Raw genomic sequence first — 23,712 nt, 5'->3', positions numbered from 1 at the left:
AAACTGGCACATTTGCGGAACATGTAACAAAAGGAGGCCTACACTACCCATGCCATGGAGAGCAAGAGAGTATGTACATTTCCATTCCAACCACAGACCGCACTCGGCTATTTCTGCTAATTACACAGCTCAGTGAACTCATGTGGTGCAGCCTTAGATGGTTGCCTATCAGTGATCTATAGTATGTGTGCTGCGGCTCATCATTGACTGAGAAAAAAAAAAGCTCATACTACACAGACCCAAATAATGGTTTTGCATTATGTGTCAAGCCAATGCAAGACGGAGCAACATTTAATTAACATCTCTAATTGTGCCTTAAAGGCTGCCTCGAATTAGTGGCGGCTTCATCCGCGGCTGATTACGTTGGGATGATGAGGTTAATGGTGCTGGATATTTGGCTGTTTGGCAAACAGTGAGCACGAGGATGCTGTGGAATCTGCGTTGCCCCTGGAAACCCCACATTCAGATGCAAATTAATAAGGGCTGTGTTTAAGTGTGTGTTAGAGTGTATTCAGATTACAATCTGTGTGACCTTGTGTGTGTGACCATGCCAAATGTTTTATGAGGCTTGACTTTAATCAGCTTATTGAATGCAGGCTACTTATTGCTTTTAGGGCTGGGTGTTGCCAATGATTTCCCAAATCAATTCCATTCCAATTCACAAGGTCCCGATGCAATTCTATATATATTAGGTTAGGGCAATTTTAGTACCAATACCAATTGATATTGGTACCAGTTTTGCTTGGATATGAAAGAGATTCTCAGAAAACTTAAAGTAAATTGCACAAGCAAGCAGCAACCCTCAAGTTTTTCTCCAAGTTAATGTTACATTAAGAATTGACCCCCAAAAATCAGTTTTTACTCATACATTAACGGTAAAAAGGCAATTTGGCAAAGATCGGTTTCTGGATCTTATGAATCAATATCAGATCATTCAAACAAGACTCCATTTTATTTGGATAATCGGTTGTTTTAACCCAGCCCTCACTGCTTTCCTTCAAGGATTCAGAGTCGCTGTCCACAACCTTAACAGCACTTTGCAGTGTTCAGCCCACGAGTATGTACTGGAGTCGTGCTGTTGATATTTAAAAACACCACTTCTACGAGACTGCCAGATTGAGGCATATTGCAAATCCCAGGCCAGTTAGTTGCTCTGTGTGGATGGCCTGTTATATAAAAACTAACACAAAGTTGTTAAGCCAGTCGTTTGGAGCAAATTCAGGCAAAGCCTTCCACGTAGAGAATCATGGGTTGTGCACCAGTCAAAAGCAAACACACACACTTGGAAACTCAGCCCATATTATTCTGCCTCACTGAGGTCACTTGACTCTTTGCCGGTGTAACTGTAAGTCCCCCCCTCCCTTCCCTACTTCTGTCTACACCCCTGTCCCGACTTTCCCTTCCTAAGTGGCTCCTTACTTCTCTCCTTGCTTCTTCAATTCTAGCTCGACCCCCCATTTCAGAATAAACACCGGTCATCCGGAAACAAATGAGGGACATAAATGGACCCTTGGTTTATTGTTAACACAGTCTGCAGAAAAGAAAAGCATTCATTAGGACACAGCGCTGAGCAGCCGTTTACAATGGTCGTCCAGAGGAGAAGATGGAATTGGAAGAGCAAATATAACAGCTCTAGGACGACAAAGACAAACCTGCTAACACAGAAAGAGTCAGAGACACACCTAGAGATCTGAAAGCCATTAACTCTGGTGCTGGCTAGGAGGAATGGGGTCTGGGATGGCCTATTTCTCTAGGCTCTATAGCTCATCAGGGGCTCTCACCCAAGATGTTGTGTGATTTATTTGGCCTCAAAATCCTTTTTTTTTTAAATCAAGTGTATGCATGTGTGAGCCCAGTTGTACCAGCCTGCTCCATCTATATTCCTTCACCAAAAAGGCCTTTGAGTGCAGTTGTCTTGGAGATGGGACACAGGTGCTCCAATGGCTCCCTAGACACTTGTGATGTCATCATCGAACAGGAAGAGGAAATAGTTCTGCTCGTAATTACCCTGGCATAAAGAACTAGTTAATTTTGGCCGCAACATTGTTATGACTCAAAACAACAACTTCAGCAAATTTCTGGGTCACCAATCCATGTCAAGCAGTTTAGTCTGATTCACAATGGTCCATTCACTAAGCACAGTACGCCAGCTGGTAGGGTATAGCATCCGCATTCAGCCAAAGACTTTATAATGAGACCGAGAGCTGTAACTTTTCTTTGATGATGCCGTCCAGTCATGTGAACAAAAGGGCAACTCTTGATTGTCCACGTTTGGGCTAGACGTTGACGCTAGTGGAAGGGGAGGACAGGCCTTGGATCTGTGTCGAATGATTTGAGTTCATCGAAACAGGTTATTCAATAACAAAATCCAATTATGAAAGAAATGGTGAAGGAATGAGAACAAATGTAAAGGAATTTCTAATATTTATGTAATTTGTTCTCTTGTGACGTACCCTTCTCCCCACACGTACACCAACACAACTGAAGAGTAGGAGGAACAGGAAACATGGGGTTAATGTCCGCCTGTCCTCCAACTCTGAGGGAGGAAATGAACGGCTGTGTCCACCAATCGCTAGAACGAGGTTGCTGCTGCAGCAACCCTAATTCATTTTCCTGTGTGTTCGCACGTGTATGTGAGAGAGCAAAAGAAAGACTGTGAATGAAAGAAATATAATTAGTTAATATATGTGAATGAAATACTGTATGTGTCCAAATGTAAATATTCCCCCGCAGGTTTATGGAAAACGTGTTTTTTGTTGAAAGCAGCAGGTTCCAACCCGACACGTACTTCATTCGTTGGGAGACAATGTAAAACATGTGGGCTTGGCAAACCACAGACCTATAGATCAGACAGCCAGCACCGGCCAGATGGCCCTGGCCAAGCAGCCCTCCTCTCTGTCAACCTCAATACTAATTAGTGTGTTTACATTGGGCCGCTTGTGTCTGTGTGCAAGTTTAAGAGTTTCCTAAATGAGCGGAGAGATGAGTGAGGCGCTGGTGGAAATTGCAGAGCTTAACTGCTTTTTTCTCAACACTCATAATGTGGTAAATGTGCAAAATGTGCCACAGGCGTAGCTTGGCAAACAAGTGATTTTATTTTGAAGGTTTTAGGCAAACTAAAGGGTTACTCTCTTGACTTGACTTATTGCTATGGCACCATTTATTAATAGGTTATAGAGCTACATTCAAAGATTATTTTGTCTAAGTTATATCCTGGGCTGGGATTTAACACTTTGTCTCCGCTTGAACATAATGAACAGGTTGATGCAGTCTTAGAAAATTACCAATCCCAACTGTGTCTATCTGAGGAAAATCCTTTATTTATACACTCACGAACAAGAGGTCTCTGAAGATGTGCCGAAGAACACACCCTACCAGTCCCACATCTACCCTGCTACCTTCATAATAGCTATTGAATGAGAACGTCATTACCTCATCTCTTCTCTGCTAAATTGCTGCCCTCACATTTCTCCATGGGTGACCAGTTCTTTTTCTTCTATCAATCTCAACTTCTGCCACCACTTATTTCTTACCCTTCTATTTTACATCAAGATGTTCTGGATCTCTCTTGGTTTTTCAATTACTTAAAACCTCCTTTTCTTACCTCCCTTTCTTCTTCCCTACACCGCGTCACATTATTTTACTCTTCTGTGTTACTGTATGAGTTTGGAACCACAGCAGTGTGATGGCTGACAGCATGGGAGTGTGTTGAGGGTTCACGAAATGTTTAACATGCAGTCAGAACCGGCCCAGACGGGCGTCCAGCCAACAAGCTTGTTTTATTTGCAATTATGGCTTCCTCTTAACAAAATATCTGTTGGCGGAGGCTGTTGATGTCTGTGTCTGTGTGTGAAGGAAATTTATATATGTCAAACACGAGCGGCCATAACTTCTGACTCGAGATACTTTAACCTGCTCATCATAGATCTTTTATTATGTGTTTGTGTGTGTGTGTGTGTGTGTGTGTGAGTGTGTGTATCTCTGTGAATGAGTGTTTTTTGATACTGTGCTACCCCTTACAATACATCTTCTGTAATGGCTGGATGACTGGACAGGCCCCTTCTAGATGGTGGGGTGGCATAAATCAGAGTTGATTTGGCTCCCTGCCACAGATGTGACAGCTCACCCTGTCCAATGAGGATCCAACAAATAGCATTCCAAGTCACTCACATCACACTCCATAGATCTTCCAGACGGCTACAGTATCCCTCAGACTTTTGAAGACAGACTCCCCCAGACTTCCAGTAGTGCCCCCCAACATGTCCCTCCTATGGATTTGCTGCAATACAATGTCATCTCTTTTCCTTTGGCCCTTCAAATAGGCCTGTCAGAGAATTTCCAATGGATCAAAAGCCCAGATGGCTACAGCCAGCGGGAGTGAGAGGGAAAGCCTCCAGTACAAAGACTGGAATGGTATCAGATGACACGGAATACACTGGGTTCAAAATCTCATTGTGGAGCAAGAACACAGGAATTGATCTGCCTTCATTCATGTGCAGCACAAATAAATGTAGCAAGATAAGGGAAGGGAAAAAAAATTAGAAACAGGGTGAGACACTGAGAATTTCATTTTTCCCCCCCAAACCATACCTGCTGTTCTCATGTCGCAGTTGTTTTTGAGAGAGAGGCAGAGCGCTGCTCCCATTTCTGTGATTGTCTGTGTTTCCTGCCATGTCTGCTTGCTGTGTGTAATTGCTCCAGTGACCATGACAGAGGAGCAACTGTAAAAAATGTGCAAAGACAAAGTGGTGTGTGTTCACCCTGCTGTTCTCCTCCTGCTTCTGAAGTACAAGACAAGCAGATTGATGCAACAGCAGCAAGCACCATTTCGCCAGCATGCCAGGTCACTAGCTGCACACTTGTGCCTCAGGAAAAAGGGAAAGAGGAACATTGTTGCCCCATTTTGTCTATGTCCTCGTCTGCCTCTTGCTCTTCATCTGACCACAGGCTGAACAACTTTCACACTGTGCCACCCGTCATTTTCAACTTTAGACAGCCTGCAGAAACACCGTTTCCTCCAGTGTCCAACTCCTGCTTGTGGAGATACAACACAGGTCGGTTCAGCAGCTGACGTCAACCGGATTCAGTACACGGGAGACGGAGTCACTGTAGACAATTATTAGCATCATTGATATGGCCACTGCGACAGCCATTTGATTTAGAATCATCTCATTTTCCAAAGCAACTTTGTTGTCAGAGGATGTATTGAACATCAAAAGAATCAAACACTGTGACATGAGAAACTCGTATGAACTAACACACGCTCACACACACACACGCGCGCACACACATTGGGGACAGCGCAGAACATCTGTGATCAGCATTAGTCAGATGGATCTGCTTGAATTAGCATGAAAATCCAACTAGAAGACAGCGATAAAGGAGAGATTATTTTGGCACACAGGGAAAGAGGAGACCAATGAGGGAGAGAGAAAAAGGCCAACCGAGATAGAGTTGTAACCAAACGGTTTGATATTTTCACTATTATTGCTACACTGGCTCAGATTTGTGATTTACTTACGAGGTCAAGGCAACGCGTCTGAGAACATGGAAATAGTTTGAGCAGCTGCCTAAGTGAGAGGGATATTAGAGAGAGGGGAAGAAAGAAGGGATGGAGCTCAGAAGAAATGGGAAGGGGAGGAAAAATGAGAGAGGCAGACAGGGGAACTCATTAACTTCTCTTTAATAAAGCTCAAGTCACATGGGGACCCTTTCATTCCTTCATCCATCTAGTCACACACACGCGCACACACAAAAAAAGGCACACAATACACTCTAGTGCCACATTGATCACCTCCAGATAACCACACAGATAGTGATAATACCTAAGTCTGTAAAATCATTTAACTCACGTCACAAATCACTAACATAGAACTTTATTGGTGATGGGATGTCCCTGATAAACCTAAGGGACTCTAAAGTTACTGCAGATCATTCAGTGCTGACAGTAACCTCTCTACTACTTTATTCTGTGATTAAATTACTGCTGACAGAGAAGTCGCTGAATGTAAATATTGTGTAGGCTCAATCACATAAAGAAACCAAGTATCTTAATGCAACAGCACACACGCGTTGAGGAAATCTGCAAATATGAAGGAGAAGCGAAGCCATATCCAATTTCTCTTTATTTGCAAGCCATCTTCAAAGACTATGATAGGGAAAAGCATTTCCATGATTAGCATTGAAACTGGCGCTGGGCCCAGTTCCAGATTCCTTTTTGTCGTTATCGCTTGTGGGATAAGTCCGCGCTGACTTGGAGGCAAAGGAGCAGGACTTGGATGGTTGGATACTGTACGAAAGGAAAGCAGGGATTGGAGCATTCAAGCTTCTTCTATATATGTATATCCAGTCCTTCCCTAGGGGCCACACAGAAAGGCTAATTTAAGAAGCGTGGGCCCTGTCAGCTGCTATTAGCATGCCCGCTCACAGACACACAGAAACACACAAGTGGGCAGATTTATCCCAAAACACACATAGCGGCGCACATGCAGTCGCACACTCGCTACACAAAGCTAATTCCAGAAATGTGGGCAACTGTCAGAAGTCATCATCTGCGAGTACAGACAGACAGAAAGAGAGAGAGGAAGAACTATTGATTCACGCCTGAATAACAAAATAAAACTGAAAATATATTGCAAGTTTCTTCTAAGCATGGACCCCATTAATCGGGGCAGTAAGGCTGCAACTACCAATTACATTCATTGTCAATTCATCTGTTGATTCTTTTCTTGATTAACTGAGTGGTTGTTTGGTTTATAAAATGTCAGAAAATGGTGAAATATAACGGTCAGTGTTTTCCAAAGCCCAATACCACGTTCTCAAATGTCTTGTTTTATGACCACAACTCAATGATATTCAGTTTATTGTAATAGAGAAGTGCAGAAACTAAAAACGATTCACATTTAACAAGCTGGAATTTTTTACTCAAACTGATTAATCGATTATCAAAATAGTTAACATTAACTTTAATAGTTGACAACTGATCGATTAATGGTTGCATCTCTACCGGGCAGTGTGTGAAGCAGAGTTTTTTTTGCAGTTTGAAGGTGTGTTAATCACATAACAGAGTCTGTAGGTTCCCCAGGACCAGGAGACGTGGCAGAAAGAAAAACAAGAGAGTTCCTACACACTGTGTAATGAAAGCAATTGTGCAGGTTCATAGCATGTCACACTGTGCAAGATGAGACTAGTTAAAATCATGGTTGTGATCTGTGTCAGACTGCTCATACATTATTTAAGTACTATATAAGTATAATACTTATATAATAAGTATTTGTTGGGCATGTTGTGCTTTTATTTGCGAGTCCACAGTAGAGAGATGACAATGAAGAAAATGAGGGGAGAGACAGAGATGTGGAATTACACACAACAAGGGTTCCCAGCTGGACCCTTTGCCACCAAGTCAAACCACAATATTAATTTAGATAATTTTATAGCCATGTCAGATTGTGTGATGAATGCTTAATGAATTGTAACGCTACAATGTGAGTGTTTCGTTTTTTGTTTTTTTTAAAGCGTTGTTTAATGTTGGTAGCAGCAGTCGTATTACAAGAATATGGTTCTCCATTTCTGAGAGTGTCTGAACTCTGACTTAAGACTTAAACTGAGCTAGGAACTTTGTTATGAAATAAAGACTTCACCACATTTCTCTAATGCTTATAAAATGTTGTTTAGTTGTATAGGATTGCTCATGATCAAACAGTGGAAGGGGCCTTTGGTCAGGGACATTGCCAACTTCTTTTTTCAATGGTGTCCCTCTGAGCTAGGTCAGTCAGAAAACACAAGTCCAGATCGAGACCCCCCCCACACACACACACACAAACACACACACACACTCTCAACACCTTAACCCTACATGAAATCAAGAAAATTCTCAATTTTTTTTTCTTTACAGTTCTTAATCTCATATGAAATGATCCCATTCAGGTGCCCTGTGATCAATAGGGATTTCAAAGCAGTCTCCACGGGCGGCTGCGGCCTAGCCCATCAGAGACACAGATTCCCCATCTGCCTGAATGGGCTGCCGACCATTTTGTATACCATCAGTCTTTCACTACAGAGATCAAAGAGACTTTTAACTTGCAATCAAATAATTCTAACAAACATGACACACTGGCTGCCATCTATGGAATCCTAATGTCAGCAGTTGTGCAATACTGTTTCTCAGTAACTGAATTCATTAACTAACATTAACATAACTAGAATTCATTTTCCCAAGATACTATATGACATTCCTCAAGCAGATTTCCATCTCATTGTGAGCACGGTCGCTCATTCATGCCTATGATACAACTTAGGGGTTTGGCACTGAAAGACATTAGCATTTTAGAATACATTAGCATACCCAAAGGGAACTGCGGTAACATTGATTACATGTAACCGCATGCATTTAGATGCTGCTTTCCCTCAGATCACACACAATATGCCATCACAAAAATATGCCCCCCCACCAAACACACACACACACACACACACACACACACACACACACACACACACACACACACACACACACCTTGTCTCGGTGAAGAAGTCCCACTCCCTGCTGCGAAGCAGGTGCTGTGATATGATTCTCCCTTCATCCATGCATGCTGACACACATGCATGCACACAGATACACACAAACAAAAGTATACACACACACACACACACACACACACACACACACAGGCATGTCTTCAAAGAAAGAGCTGTGAAGCGGAGGTGACAGGTCTCTGGTTCCATGCCATCCTCAGCAAATGTACTACTAATTGACATTCCCCCACTGTTAGAGAGCAGCGTGCCTCCAACATGGGGTCCATATGGACCCCAAGATGGAGTCATCTCCTGCCTAGTAAAGGATCACGGGAAGAGAGAACAATCTAGCAGTGCTCATTACTATGCTATAGCTGAGACACGCCCGTACACTATACAGAAGGAACATATAAAAGCTATTAGTCCCTTTGTCTCGTATTTGCACAGGCACCTGGAGAAGGTGGTGTTATTTTAGTACGACAGCTGATTAGAAAGATGAGATATTTGAGTGTGACACCTCTAATGATCTCTTCATCTGATTGACGGGCTAGGCAAGGTTTCAATTCACACATCTCGACAACACAGAATGTGGTGCACATTCAGCATAGCGGGTCAGCATGTCAGAGACACACACACACACACTGCTCCACTGAATGTTAGAAAAAGACTATTTGCTTCCATAAATCCCTCCTGTGACTTCCAGAATATTCGACTATTATGTTGGCCCTAGAAGAGCTATTTCCTCCCCCAGTTAGCCTGTCATCAGGGGCATTGTACTGTATTGTCAGGGAGTGAGCCTAAATGGGGCCCTTTCAGGGGTATTTTCAGGTACTTTTCATGGAAGAATGGAGAGGATATTCATATCACATTTCAGTTTTTCTATTGCTGAGCAAACACAGTTTTGACCAACACACAGACACGCCTGCAGTGAAAGACACGCAAACACACACCGGCACTTCCTTCGCTGACCCAAACGAGCGAGTCAAGTGCATTCCAGCTCCCAGTGATTTCCTCCGTCTTCTCCCAACAGACAGGATCCCATTACAAGCGCCTGGCTGCTATCTCCTACAAAGGCAGACATCTACACATTTGGAACAAAACTACATGACCAACATTTTATTGAACTTGTAAAATTAGCATTGGCAGAGCAATTGTCTTCACAACTGCTCCCTTGCAAAAAAACCTGCTTGATTAACCTGATCTACTAAACAAGGGCAAACTGATCAGGGATTCCTTAAAGAAACGGGTAATCTGCACTAACTGATCCATTTTGTGGTTATTGGCAATTATCTTTCAATTAGCAGTGTGCTGATGTCACCACAATGTGAAAGGCAAAGCAATCAGGGGCTGTTAGTGTAGAATATGGCTGTCCATATTAATGACCCGATCAACTGTCCAACTCGCACAGAGGACCCTGTGTGTTTGTGTGTGTGTGTGTATGGTCCTGGAACTAATCTCCAGTGTGACTGCAGCAATCACAGCATAGCAGGCCTGTCAACACTGCTTCATGTCTACACTGCTCAGTAGTTTCGTCGGCTGCTAAATAGGATACATATGCCACTCAAAAGGACCTTGACTGGAGCGCACTTAACCCCTACATCAATAGCCCCCCTTAACAACCATCACCCCAGTGAGGTGCCCCATTCATTTGAATCTAAATTAAATCTGGAAAGAATGTTAATGTAATATAACTGACTTTTGTTAATTGCTCTATTTACATTAACTGCGCTTTGGCAGTGGGGGGAAGCAGATCCAAATTTTACAGCAATCCTCGACAAAAAAATCTAATCTATTATGTCACTTAAAAATGTCCCTGCAGTGATATATTTTCACTTGCTAACTTTAGTACATTGTTCTACGTGGAACAAATCATTTGATTGCCCTTTTAAATGTTTACAAAAACACAAAAAGAGACACATAAGAGATGACAAATCATCCTTGTATCCACCTAACGCAACCAATCCATCAGACACACTCTCGCCTCTCAAATAAACAGAGGACGCTCACGACATCTGTCTTTCCCTCGCCATGCTGTGATCCATGATATGATTGCAACGCTCATAAGTCCTGAACGATTCACAATCCATCTCCGGAGCCAAGGCAACAGACAGAGATAAAAAGCGGCTTCTTGTTTTCATTTAGTCTTTTCCGCTTTTTCAGAAGCACTGTGACCATCTTCTAAAAGAAAAAAGGTTTTCTGTTAGAAGCTACCGCTTGATGTTTATCAAAAGAGGGAGATTTTCAAAGCATTACCTGAGACTCAAATTGATCGAGAACATGTGCAGAAATGCAAGTCACTCTCCATGCTTTTTCTGCATTTTCAACTGTCAATAATAGCAGATAGAAGGTGTCCTCTTTCAGCCAATCATTGCCAGGTGTCTAAAAAGCCCTTTTAGAGCATGCTGAGGGATGTTTTTTTTCATACATGCTTGCACACATGTACACACAGTCAGTCAGACACACACACACACACACACACACACAGTGACCTTGTCAGGAGTTGTAACCATCACATCAAGAGAACATTACACACGTGTCCCTCTGTTCCACCTTTGGTTAGGTAACATTTCAAGCAGCCATCATAAATCCAAAAACAGAGGGCATATTGTTGGATTGTTCAAGAATATTTTAGATTGAGTACATGTATTTTATTCAAACTTTAAAAGTAGAGTAAACACGGCTGGCACCAGGTGAGCTCTTAACATTGTAATGGAGCACCTTTATTCACTTACAAAAAGGGGAGGGATTTGTTGTGCACACACACACACACACACACACTATGAAAGAAACTGGAAAGAATCAACACATGGTCACATGTACCTAAGAGTGCAAACACATGCATGTATGCACACGCATGCCCAGACACACACCAACACTAAAACATTTCTCCTCATTTCATTAGATGGTAACAATGAACGAAGGAAAGAAAAGAAGACCGCATTAAAACAAGCATTAGATGCAAATACCAGCGGACTAATACACTCACGCCCAGCATTTTAAAATATACAAATAACGAGGCCTTGCTATGTCCTCGCCCTAACCTGTTTAGTATTGTCTGGAAGGAAAAAAAACAACAGAGATGTCACACAACAACAAATCCCTGCATGGCTCGGCATGGCCAGCTGCCTTTGTCTGAACAGCTGTTGAGTGGTATTACACAGTCGTTATTGACATTACCACAGGTTTGGACATGATACATCTACTTGAAATGGTTGGGATAAACTGAGTAATGTGCTTCATTCAAACGTAAGTATGCTAATACTGAAATGATGCCCTTTAGCAAAGGGGAAACATACTGTACTCTCTGCCATAAAAGTGATAACATCCAAGACCTCCATGTAAGAGTGTACGGGAACAGAAATATCCAGGGTTAGGGGAATTGTGACAAATCCATGTTTTATTCATGTAAACCCACACATATTTAGATTTACCGTGTAATTTTAAATATTGGCGAATAAGTAAACAAACGTTGTGTCATTTTTAAGTTGTGTAGTTTTCAATTTATGCAGCATTGTAAGTTAGATCAAGCATCTTAACATTGTGTGGTAAAACAAATTGATGGAAAGCAGACCCAGGAAATAGCCTTCCAATAATCCCCCAATTTACATAAAAAAGATATTTAATATTTCTCAAAATTCATGCTTGGGCTTTAACATCCCATCCAGAGCTTTGAGTCTTCACAATTTTTGTCATTTCAATGATTTCAAGGTCCCATGGCACAAACATCTTAACATCAACATTAATTGAGTTCCCCCAGCCTGCCTCTGGTCCCCCAGTAACTAGAAATGGTGATAGGTGTAAACCGAGCCCTGGGTATCCTGCTCTGCCTTTGGGAAAATGAAAGCTCAGATGAGCCACTCTGGAATATTGGGCAAGGTTACCTCCCCTTTCTCTGATTTGCCTTCCCAGAGAATTTAGCCTGCCCATGAGAGAGAGACATCATGGCTTTCATAAAATCAAAGTGGCAGTTGGTCAAGGCCACACCCCCAGCATCCACCTTGACCCCCCCCCCTCATCAAAAGCTAGGGATTTCAAAATGGCACATCCTAAGGAAATCTCATTGTTGGACTGGCTCTAGTGACTGTAATCCTGCACCAAGGCTGATTTTTGGGAAAGAGACTTCAGATACAGTATTAGGGGACCACTAAAATCTATAGAAAAGCATCCAAAGAGCACCATGTCATCGGACCTTTAAGAACAGCAACAGTGGAGAGGCAGCATCAACCTCAACACTTAAACCGTAAGGATTTGCTTGAGTGAACAAATATAGACTAATAAATGCTTATTAAATTACACACTTTAGCCACCCCTTGCTGCGCCTCTGCCATGTTTTGATTAAATCATGAATCAACTATGTAACGTTTGCATTGGACATCATGATGACAGACAGTATTGGTGTCGGAGTGGCAAGCCAAACCCTTTTAGCAAAAGTATTGCTTTTATGTTTAGTGTAATTGTTACATTAAGTAATTCTTAGACCTCATGCATAAACTTGCAAACATCCACACACACAATCTATGTTGCAATTTGTGAGAATTGAATGCGATTTACACTTACACACACATAACAGCCAGACAAGTTAAGCCTTTAGAAATCCTCCATCATATACTAAACTTGTAGAAGAAACCCAAGGCTGTGATGGAGTGCATTTAGCTTGGGAATTTATGAGAAAAGAGGCCAACATTGGATATTATCCATTAATAATATCTCATTATGTATAAGACAAGGCTGTATCTTTTGATATTGTCTGAGTTTCCTCTCGAACTGATGTGAGACAGGAGAGCCGCTGCACAATTACATTCAGCTCAGCTTATTGGTAACATTGTCATATGTCATCTTGACATACCATCAGCTGAGTGCAGCAGCAAGGCCATAGAGGAACATTTCTGCATCTGAAGGAGTACATCTGTTCATTCACGTCCACATTCCACTTTACTTTATTGAAAACTACCTGAGCGCATGGCATATGTGTGTACAGTATAATCAAGCAGTTCATTTCCCAAGCTCTTGGATATGGACTGACTCCACCCAGACATCAGTGTCAATCTGATGAGTGGGTGTCTAACAGTGTGTGAAGCTCACATCAAAGGCATGCCGCTTTAAATGCCCAGCCTTGGGAGAAAGCAGGGAGGGGAAAGACTTCTTAGGAAAAAAGGCATAGAAGGGAGGGGCATGCATTTAATACTGTTCAGTGAGCCCCATTACAGAACAGGTTTAGGTTAGGAGTGTATGACCGCTGTGGTGACTAGCTGAATCAAGACATCCTTTGTAGATTTAGCAGCAACCTTAACAAACAAGCTCACACACACTTTCCTTGACTCACTGGCGCCTAACAATCTTCTCCACATCATTCATTATAGCGATTTAAAGAAAAGGCAAATTACACTCCCAACAGACATGCACAGACTCTAAAAGATACATGCAGACAAACACACTATAAATGGCTGGATGCGCTTAAGGGTTAGTAGCCAGAACCACCAGCCTCCTCATTAGCACAAATAAGGCAGATTTAGGCCTATCCTTCTCTCCCCCTCTGTCTCTTTGTCCCTCTTCGCCTCTCTTCTATTGCACAAATGAGCCCTTATCCTTGTCCTCTAGCACGCCTCTAACAGTTCAGAGTAGCGCATCCAGCTGTAGAGGGACGAAAACACCAGGGAAGGAATACTTCACCGTCTCTGTGGGTCATTTCTTCTCCTATTATTTGTGCATCTGCCAGAAGTACATGCTCAATAATAGGGGACAAGATTTATTACCTGAGGAGGTTTGGTTGTAGTGTGACCTCAGGTTGCATTACATCAAAAATGAGTCCTCTTGGCACTGACTTCCTTAACTATTCATAGAGGGGAGGCTGAGGTCAACAGGCCATCATGGGCTGGGATCAGTTTGTCACGAATACAATAAAAATGCAAACTTGGGAGAATATATTCAGTAATATTGAACTTTGATAGGCAAAACTGATCTCACAATTTCAAACAGACATTCCCAGGCTCAGTTCTTATCTGCTTTGTCCCCTATACTCTCTCTGCCCAAATACACGGAACAGAAATTGAAATCCAAACAAACCACCTAGGATTGGATGACTAGGATTGGGCATCAAGACCAACTTCCAACTTGGAACCGTTTTCAAAAACTTTTTCTTTTTTTTTCTTCTTTTTTTTAGATTGGAATCCTTTGAAAATATGGGTTTTGAATCCTGCTTCAAATTTAACACAAGCAAGTTATGTTTTCCATATCAGCCACCGTACTCCTAGGCGCTTGCTGTGTTGCAGCCATGGAGCACAGTAAACAGGGCTCTAAAGCAAGGATTTATTTTACACTGAAAAAGCCCGGTAAAACTGTAAATCACAATTGATGAAAAACTGAATTTCATCTTATCTGTTAAATAAGCATGAGACCCGTTTCAACTCCACCCCCTCAAAAAATCGGAAACGAGAATCGAAAGGAGTAATTGGAATTGGAATCAGAATTGTTTAAATCAAAACGATGCCCTACCCCACCTATGACCTTGGCTCTTTAAGGGAAATGCCTCTTTCCCTCCCTCGGATTCCTAGTTTAGCTACTCTAGCCAGCCAGGCGACGGCTGGTAGATCAAGATGCTGTCCACTCATCTCCCATTACCCTCTATGCTTCGAATCAATAGTTAATTACCTCCAAAAAGCTCTCTTTTTATCGAGCCACAGAAGTGGACAGCACAGGACAGGCAGCAATGTGCCTGGCAGAGGGATTTAGTGTTATGCAGGGTGAAAACTGCCCTCCCACCACTGCTACTTACTGGCCCATCAGTGTCCCTCTCAGAAGCTGGCATTCCATTTTGAACTGCGCCGGCACTTCCTTTCTCTCCACCACACAGTTTTCATTTCTCATGCTAACGCAGACACGCGCAGTGAGACACAGATATCTATGCACAATTTCTCTCTATCTGCCCCACGCTTGCCAAGAAGTCAATGCTTAATAAGAGATTACATTTATAGTGAGAAGAAGGGCAGGCGAATGGTGAAATATGTCCACGTGTCTTGAACCTGGGAAAGGCAGTGGCACTTACTCATTAATAATGGGACAGGCCCCAGGCCCGAGCCCTTAGCTCTCGTCTTTACTCATTTCCTTTCTGCACATCAAAGCTCTGTGTGTGTGTGTGTGTGTGAGTGTGTGTGAGTGTGTGTGTGTGTGTGTGTGTGTGTGTGTGTGTGTGTGTATGTGTGTGTGTCAGTCCCTACGAGAACCAGCTTGTGGAGGAGCCGGCTTTTATTTAATCAGAAGTGGAGCAGCTTCCACCACCATCCGTAATTTCAGCCCTATTAACGTTCTGCCTTTAATTCCTCCGGGCTGCTGATTCACTTAAAATGCAAAAAGGACCACAACGTTGTTGTTTCTTCCCCCTGTACAGCAACCACTTCCTATATTGGATATTTAAGCGCGAGAAGCGAGGGATTGGTGATATGCAGAATAGATAATGTCTGGTGTGCACAGTGAGCTAAGCCGATATTCTTATCTTATATTCTGACATATCAGTTTGATTGTAGACTTTAAAATGGTTCCCACACATTGAAAGTCACACTCACAAAACTGCTGCATCACTCTACCTGCCTCCTCCCACTTCTTGGTCAGCCTCTGCCCCGCAGCCTTCCTGCCTGTAGCCCTTAAGCCTGAGCCGCAGGGCTTAAAAGTCAAATGAAATCGTTCTGGGCCTGATTCAAAAACAGACTCATTAGAACTATCATAAATGAAGCTCTTTGTTCCTACAAGACTACAACCCCAACAGTCTCTTAACCCTCTTCCTGTCCCTGCCAATGCTGTGTCTATTACAGAAGGGCAGACTCATATTTCTTTTTTTCCCCTTCTTGTAGTAAACCCTATAATGCTTCATAAATGCATATGTTTCCAACTAAAAAAAGAGTGGGGGAAAGAGGCAAGTGAGGGAGGGAGGGAGGGAGGAGGGGAGAAAGAGAGAGAGACAAGCTGGTAGAAAGAACCAATTATTCCCACGCTGGAAGGTTCGAGACAGGAGGTGGGAGAGAAGGGGATGTAGCTTGCAACTACTCTCAGATTTAATTAAAATTCATTGTATAAAAAAGAAAGAAAAAAAGAACAATCTAGGAGGCAAGTAGAAATGGTCAGGAAGTTGATTTGACAACAGGCCTTTGTGGATCTGAACTGTCCAGAGCTGATTTAGGCAGGGTTGGGGTGGACAGGGGCTAAATGGGTCAAGGGGTTGCAGAGAAACGGTATATATGGGCTTTAAACATGGAGGCCCCAGGAGCCAGGCTGCGTGAACATCGGGAAATATTACTCGATAATCAATGCTTTCTCTTTACACCTCTTAACTCAACGAATATCGAAGACGCTCCCCTTTTCCTGCTGTCACCCAATCTCTAGGACAGGTGATAATGGAGGGAAACAAAAGCCTGAGAGACAGAAAAGGAATAGAACAAAGCCCATTTTTCACACCACCATCCTTGAGTGGTGGGAAAGTTGGGTCACTGCTCCCAATTAATGACTTACTGCCATTTTCCACTGTGGCTTAGAGGGTTATATCTCGGAATGGGTCTCAAGACCCGGTTTTGTTATTCAAATTTCTCAAAACCAAATGAATAATGTCAGAGCTTATCAATACTGTTATGGAGACTAGTAGATCCTATAACGTTATGTCTAAAAATTAATGAAGACCATAGATAAAGACCAGTATCTACCAAATGAAATAGCAACACAGATTTCGGTGCCTCTTAAATGCTCTTTGATACTTCAAAACAGATGTTAGAGGCAACAGAAGCATTGCATGTCACGTAAGTTAAAACTATCGTTACACTTGGCAGCAGGTAACGTTATCCTACCGTTAGATAGCAGCTGGATTAAACACTGTTCAAACACTGACAGCTAAACGTTGTGGTGTGACTGTATTTCACTGTGGAGGAATCCAACAGCATGGCGTCCAACAGTCTAAAGCTATCACATTACTGCTTATGTTTTTGTCCACTTACAATGATTTATATATATATATATATATATATATATATATATATATATATATATATATATATATATATATATATATATATATATATATATATCAGCGGTTGCATGTCTCAGGAGCAAAGGGGTTAAGGGTCTTGCTCAGGGAAACAAACCCGGGTCTCCCACACCAAAGGTGTCCGTCATAACCACTGTGCCATCACCACCAAAGCATGGTATGAGCTAAAAGACCTAGAACTGGTCCCTGACGTTGTCGGATATACTACACAGACGTGGCTAAAAGTTGCGTTTACTTGAAATATTGATGCATTAACAGTTATTGTAAAAGACCCTTTTCTCATCTGTTTTTGTCGTTTAACCGCAATTTACTGGTGAAAGAAGTTATTGTTAAAAGTTATTTTAATTCATCCTTTTTGAATTGCCCCCCTAGTTATGTTAAGATTAAGAATGCGTCGTCTCGACTTTCTACCAAATAATAGAAAAAGTAGCGATAATGGCATCGATAAAGACTCAGATTGTTTAAGCAGTCTCGAAAATGGTATCAATATCAATATCAATAACAATTAACGATCCCCATCCCTCGTTATCTGTAAGTTTGTGCTTTTGTGCACATTAAGTCTTGGTGAGTATGTTCGTGGGTGTGTGTGTGTGTGTGTGTGTATGTGTGTGCCTGTATCCATGTTGTTTGTTTGGCATTTGAGAGAATTGGCTTTACCAGGAAACAGATGACTCACACAGTTTGAGGTTGAACTGTGTCACAAGCGTCACCGCTTTCACTCCTGTGCTCTAATGTGTTTCGTATGTTGCTGATGCAGTGGGTCTGCCTATCCTCAAGATTGGACAGATAAGGCCGTAGCCCTCATCCCAGAGTCAGCCACCTGGTCTGATAAGGGCCAAGCACGAAGCAGCACGGGAGAAACATAACACTGCTGATAGCATCTCCTCTGCAAATCTCGGGACACAGGAATGTGTGGAAGACACAGGAGGACAACATAGTAAAGACATAAAATATCCGCTCGGCAAGAGAAAGAAAACAAGACACGAGTCTGGAATGGAACGAGACCAACAAACAAACACTATAGTGCATGCTGCTCTACCCCTCTCCCGTTCTCCCTTGGTACCACTCGTTCTCACACTGAGATGTACACAAAAATGTGCACATGCATACTAACCCCCAACCTGCATCCACCATCTGGCCTTCCCGAGGCTCAGATGTCTCTGGGGTAAGGTGAGCTGTGAGGGGGGCTCTGTGTGTGTGTGTGTGTGTGTGTGTGTGTGTGTGTGTGTGTGTGTGTGTGTGTGTGTGTGTGTGTGTGTGTGTGTGTGTGTGTGTGTGAGAGAGAGAGCGAGAGAGAGATTGAGGAGCCAGCACTCATATTATCCAAGAGAAAATACGCACTAAAAAGTCTGCTGCAATATATGAAAAACCCTATTGGAAAAGAAGCTGCACAACATGTTCTTGCAACATTGCCTGAATGCAAGCACGATACATTTACAGCACTGCAGGTACATGAGCTGCAGGCAGGGATATTCACTCTGGGTCCTCATAGCTTACTAGGCTGTGTAAGCACACCTTAACACCCAGTAGTATTTTCATTGTGGACAAAATAAAGCCTCCGTTATGGAATGAGGCTACATCTGCTGCCCCTGCCAGCCATAATGGCTTTACTGCACTGACGACGCAGGCGCCCAAACGTACAATACACACAACGCGGTACAAAACAAGTTGAAAATTGAATTCTACTTCAGGTGGTCCCAGGTCAGTAGTACTGTGCTCGTGGCCAAAATACACTTGTGTAACCATGTAAGCACACACACACAGTCCTTCACGTCTTTTCAGTCCCTCCACCTCAACCCCATGGACCTGTGTTGCGTTGATATTTTCATTTTTCTCTTTTCTAACCATTTGAAATAGTGCAGGGAAAAGGAGCAATCTTGCATTCACATCCATTAGAGACTCAACAGGAGTCTTTTCACAGGCTGTCTCCTCTGCACAGCTGGCGAGCTAACACGCACACACAACCCACATTGAGTAGTAGAGAATTCTTAACTCAATAGGCTACTACACTGGCCTCACAAAGCCAGTGTATATCACTCAGAGCTCAGTTGGACTAAACTGTGTGCAGTGTGCTTCAAATGAAACATGATTTGGTCACTGCTTATTTTAGACTGATTTCAGTGGATATTTTAGATTAAATGTGCCTTTTTCTAGTTTAGAAATACAAAGCAATGTTCAATAACAGCCCGGCGAGTGGTCCATTGGTCCAATCAGGTGCATGAAGGGTTTATGATAATATCAGAGGGAAGCAGAAAACCTCATCTACTATGCACCCGACAATCAAACGCCTCTAGAGTCTTGCCAAACCACATTACACACAGTACAACGGTGAACTGACGAAGCCATGTGTTAGCATTGCAAAGTTAGCTTTCCCTTTCTAGCTTCCAGCTGCTCTGATTGGAAAAAACAACTCGCCAACAGATTAGCCTTAATGTGATACTTTCTGAAGAATGGAGGCTGGTTGTGACCTCTCCACAGGGGGGTCAGAGTGGGAGACAGTGCCCCTGGAGCCATGTAAGTTTCTTGCTCTAGGACACTTCAGCAGGGAGCAACATGCTGAGACGGGAGCTGGAACCTGCCCTTCAACACTCTGTCCTCCAACCTTCCCAATCAATATGCCACTCTCGCTCTAATGGTCCTAATGAATGTATATCAACAGTCTGCGGTTCTGACCTCCATAACAATTATCTGATGCTTAAGCTATCATTCATATTGTTTATTCAGGAAGCAACAATATTTTCCATCTGCTTGGAGGATGAGGCATTACCATAGTATAATACAGGTCAGGTACTTAACACAGCATCCTTAAGGACTGGTTACAGTGCATTACTAATGTACTCTTATCATACTTAAACTTAATGCTGCTGCTGTTCTACCCCAGTGGTACATGTATCTATGTCAGATAACTAACTCCAATCGCCAGCAACTCATGTGCAAAACCTGCGTAATGTTTCGCTGACTTCCCTTCATCAGTCTTTTTTTTTTAATGTCCCTTGTCTATATTTCAGCCGCTGCTTCATCCCCCTTGCCTCCGCTCCTCTTACCTCCACCAGCCAGTTCCAGGCCGTTAAATGAGCGGGCTTATCCACGTCTAATTGGTTTAAGGGCAAACAGAAATAAGCAATGGGCTCTGTAAGTAGGGGAGAATTACTGCTGCTGTTGGCAAGAACCATCGGCACACCGCGGAGAGAGAGAAAGAGCAGAAGACGAGATAAGGGAGACAAGGGAGGATCGGGGAGATTAGTGGAGAGAATTATGGAAGACAGAGTGGGATAGAGAAATGGGGGGGAAAGGGAAGTGTAGAAGAAAGAAGGCAGAGAGAAGATGATGGGCAAAATGGACAGCAAAGACAAATGAGGGTGAAACAGAGCACTGCACATGCATCTTTTTCTAATGGCGTGCAAATCCCTGTTCACCCTCTCCTCTCCGTTAGCCCTTTGCTTTACATGTAGGTCTGACGGCCCCTTCAACAAATTGTCAGTGAAAGCATTCCTCTTTACTGATATCATGCCTTCATGCGTGTGGGATTGAGTGTGTGCTGGGTAGCTCTGCCTCAAGTTTCAATCCGATATCTTCGGGGCGACATCTAGCTCACCCTGTAGAGTGTGCGCCCTATGTAGGCTCAGTCCTCTGCAGCGGCCCTGTAGCCCTTTGCTGTGTGTCATTCCGTCGCACTTTCCCCTTTCTATCTGTCTGTAGAAAAGCCCTCCCCTCCAAAAAAAGGTTCTAAGTTCCATAGTTCATTTTAGAATCAAAAGTTTGGTCCTTCATCGCATTCGGAAAGACAAGCTTACACTTCTACACTCACAGGTCATCAGTCCATCGATGACGTGTGCAGAGTTTATTGTAAGTGTTTGCATTTAGTGAAATAGTCTGTTTAATATATCGCAAGTATGTGTCCATATGGTCATGGTATCTTCTTATTCTCAAGTCACACACAGGCACACGCACACACAGATCTCTGACCATATGTGATTATCGGTTGATTTGGACTCTTGATCAGATTAAGGGTGACAGAAGAGACAGGGATAATGTGGTCAATGGCTCCACTCTCTTTCTCTCTCTCTCTCTCTCTCTCTCACACACACACACACACACACACACACACACACACACACACACACACACACACACACACACACACACACACACACACACACACACACACACACACACACAATGAATGAGCAACAGATTGTAGTTCAGATCAGTGAAAATTTTAACCTGCCCATGGGACAACCTCCTTTCAATTAGCGACCAAAACAAGGAAATCACTTTCATCCTTGTTACCGAGGTAACTCAGGGGCCATCTCTGTGGCCATCTGTTTCTTTCTGATCCCATCTTTTATAGGAAAAATAATCCCACACCCCTTTCCTTGCACAGAAATATCCCTCCAACCTCCCGTCCTCCACTCATCTCTCTGAATTGACTTTTCTGATGTAGTTTCACACTGGGTAAACATTTGAACCTCAAAATATCCATCCTCGCCGAGGTAGCAATTTGGGCCTGGGCTCGGTATCCATAGCTGTGTTGAAATCTGATGAGCACAAACAAGAAAGCCACTGCCGAATTACAGAGCAGAGCACAGCTGGAGACGGGAGCCGTCCAGGAGCAGAGTTGTAAATGATTAAAGGGAAAAGCTGCATGTGAGAAAACTAATTTTCTTTGTGCTTCTAATTGACTTATTTATTCTTTGGGGAGTAGATAGAGACCGCCACGGGAAGCTGATGTGTTCCTGTGTCTGTTTTATTGGAGACAATGTGCTACTGTACAATAAAATGAGAGAAGAAACTCTATATCCAGGATGCTGCTGGGGTTTTCCATCCTTCAGCCAACGTCTAAGGCTACAGCCCAGTGTTCGGTCCCCTGGGTCCCTCAGCGGAAATGAAAAACGTGTTTAACTGAGGAGATTTTAGCTACTACCGCTTGTCCAGAGGACTGTGCATAAGAAAGAAATGAGAAAAAGAGGAGGAGATGCAGAAAGACAAAGAGAGGGAAGAGAATGGAGATGGATGAAGAGAAAAAAGGCAGGGACAGTCGGAGAAAAGGGGAGAGGCAGTGTTATTTTTTATTTAAAAGATTGATTTCCAATAAGGGGAAAAAAGAGAGATTTACACCTGCACAAAATCCAGGATAAAGGGAGGCTTCCAATCAGTGCAATCCACAATCTAAGAGACTTTTTCTCAGCGATTTGAAATGCCACAGAGTGATGCTCAGGGGCTTGTAGTAATAGTGTTTCATATTTACTCTTTAATGAAAAAGGTGACAGGGAGCCTTGGAGGTTTTGGGGGGGGGGCTTAGAATGCAGCGTTCGCTTCCCACTGAGAGAAACTAATTACTATTGGGATCATGAGAATCTAAAATAACAGTTTATGAAAGAGACCGGTCCTGTTCGCACTCTTGTGGTACAGAACTAAGGCGATAAAAGAGTGAGGAAAAACAGTGTTTTACAAGAGCGCCTTTAACCCCTAACAAACTACCGTATGTGAGTATTAAAGACATTTAAAGTGTATTTCTTCACATTGACCAGCTCTGAAATAAAAGGGGACAATCTGCTGCGATCCACGTGTATGACATCCCTGTATCCTATCCCAGAGGCGCAGCGCTGGCCAACGGAAAACGTTGCAAGCATCCCCAACACCGCGCGTCTTGGACAGGAGCATTTCCATATTTACAACAAGTATAATCCCAATCTCTTATTTACCTTCCATCGCAGAGGACGTGATGACCAGCACGCATAAAAGCGCAAACAAATCCACTGTCATGGCAGAAGGGTAGTCGCCACAGCCTGTCCCCAAATAACCAAGACGCACGGCGCGCGTCAAAAGAATCCCTGTTGTCAGAGCGGTACTCCAGCAGATAGCCTGTGTTGTTGAGTCACATTTCAAACCGTAGTAAACAATGTGTGACAATCAGCAACGGGGAAGAGCGGAGTGTTGGGGCTGAGGGGTGCACGGAGCAGGGGGAGGAAGAGGAGGAGGAGGTGGGGGAGACCCGACTATTGCCTGCTCACAACCCCATTAGAACGCCGGGGCCAATCACTGACTGGGAGCTGCAACTCACTAACCAATCACCAGCCCGCCGCTCCGCCCACCACGCATTGTGAAAACACAAAACTTTTCCTTGACCTATTTGGAGCGGCGTCCGCTTCACTGAAGGGAAATAGCACCAC

General features: G+C 43.1%; 1 protein-coding gene across 3 annotated transcripts in view; it reads right to left on the bottom strand.

The window, feature by feature from the left end:
* The window catches only part of LOC117953612 (ephrin type-B receptor 1-B), a 168,103-nt gene extending 144,591 nt beyond the window's left edge, over positions 1–23,512 (bottom strand). For all 3 annotated transcript variants that reach the window (XR_004658649.1, XM_034886790.1, XM_034886791.1), the window contains exon 1: positions 23,245–23,512. Coding sequence is in view for 2 of the 3 variants with exons in the window: in XM_034886790.1 (XP_034742681.1) it covers positions 23,245–23,305 (61 nt within the window). In the remaining variant the exon portion in view is untranslated. The remainder of the gene's footprint in view (positions 1–23,244) is intronic.
* Positions 23,513–23,712: the final 200 nt, after the last annotated feature.

Source organism: Etheostoma cragini, chromosome 12 (assembly GCF_013103735.1).
Source record: "Etheostoma cragini isolate CJK2018 chromosome 12, CSU_Ecrag_1.0, whole genome shotgun sequence".
Classification (NCBI taxonomy): Eukaryota; Metazoa; Chordata; class Actinopteri; order Perciformes; family Percidae; genus Etheostoma; species Etheostoma cragini.
Note: the sequence above shows the minus strand (reverse complement) of the source record. Positions and strands in the feature narration are given on the sequence as shown.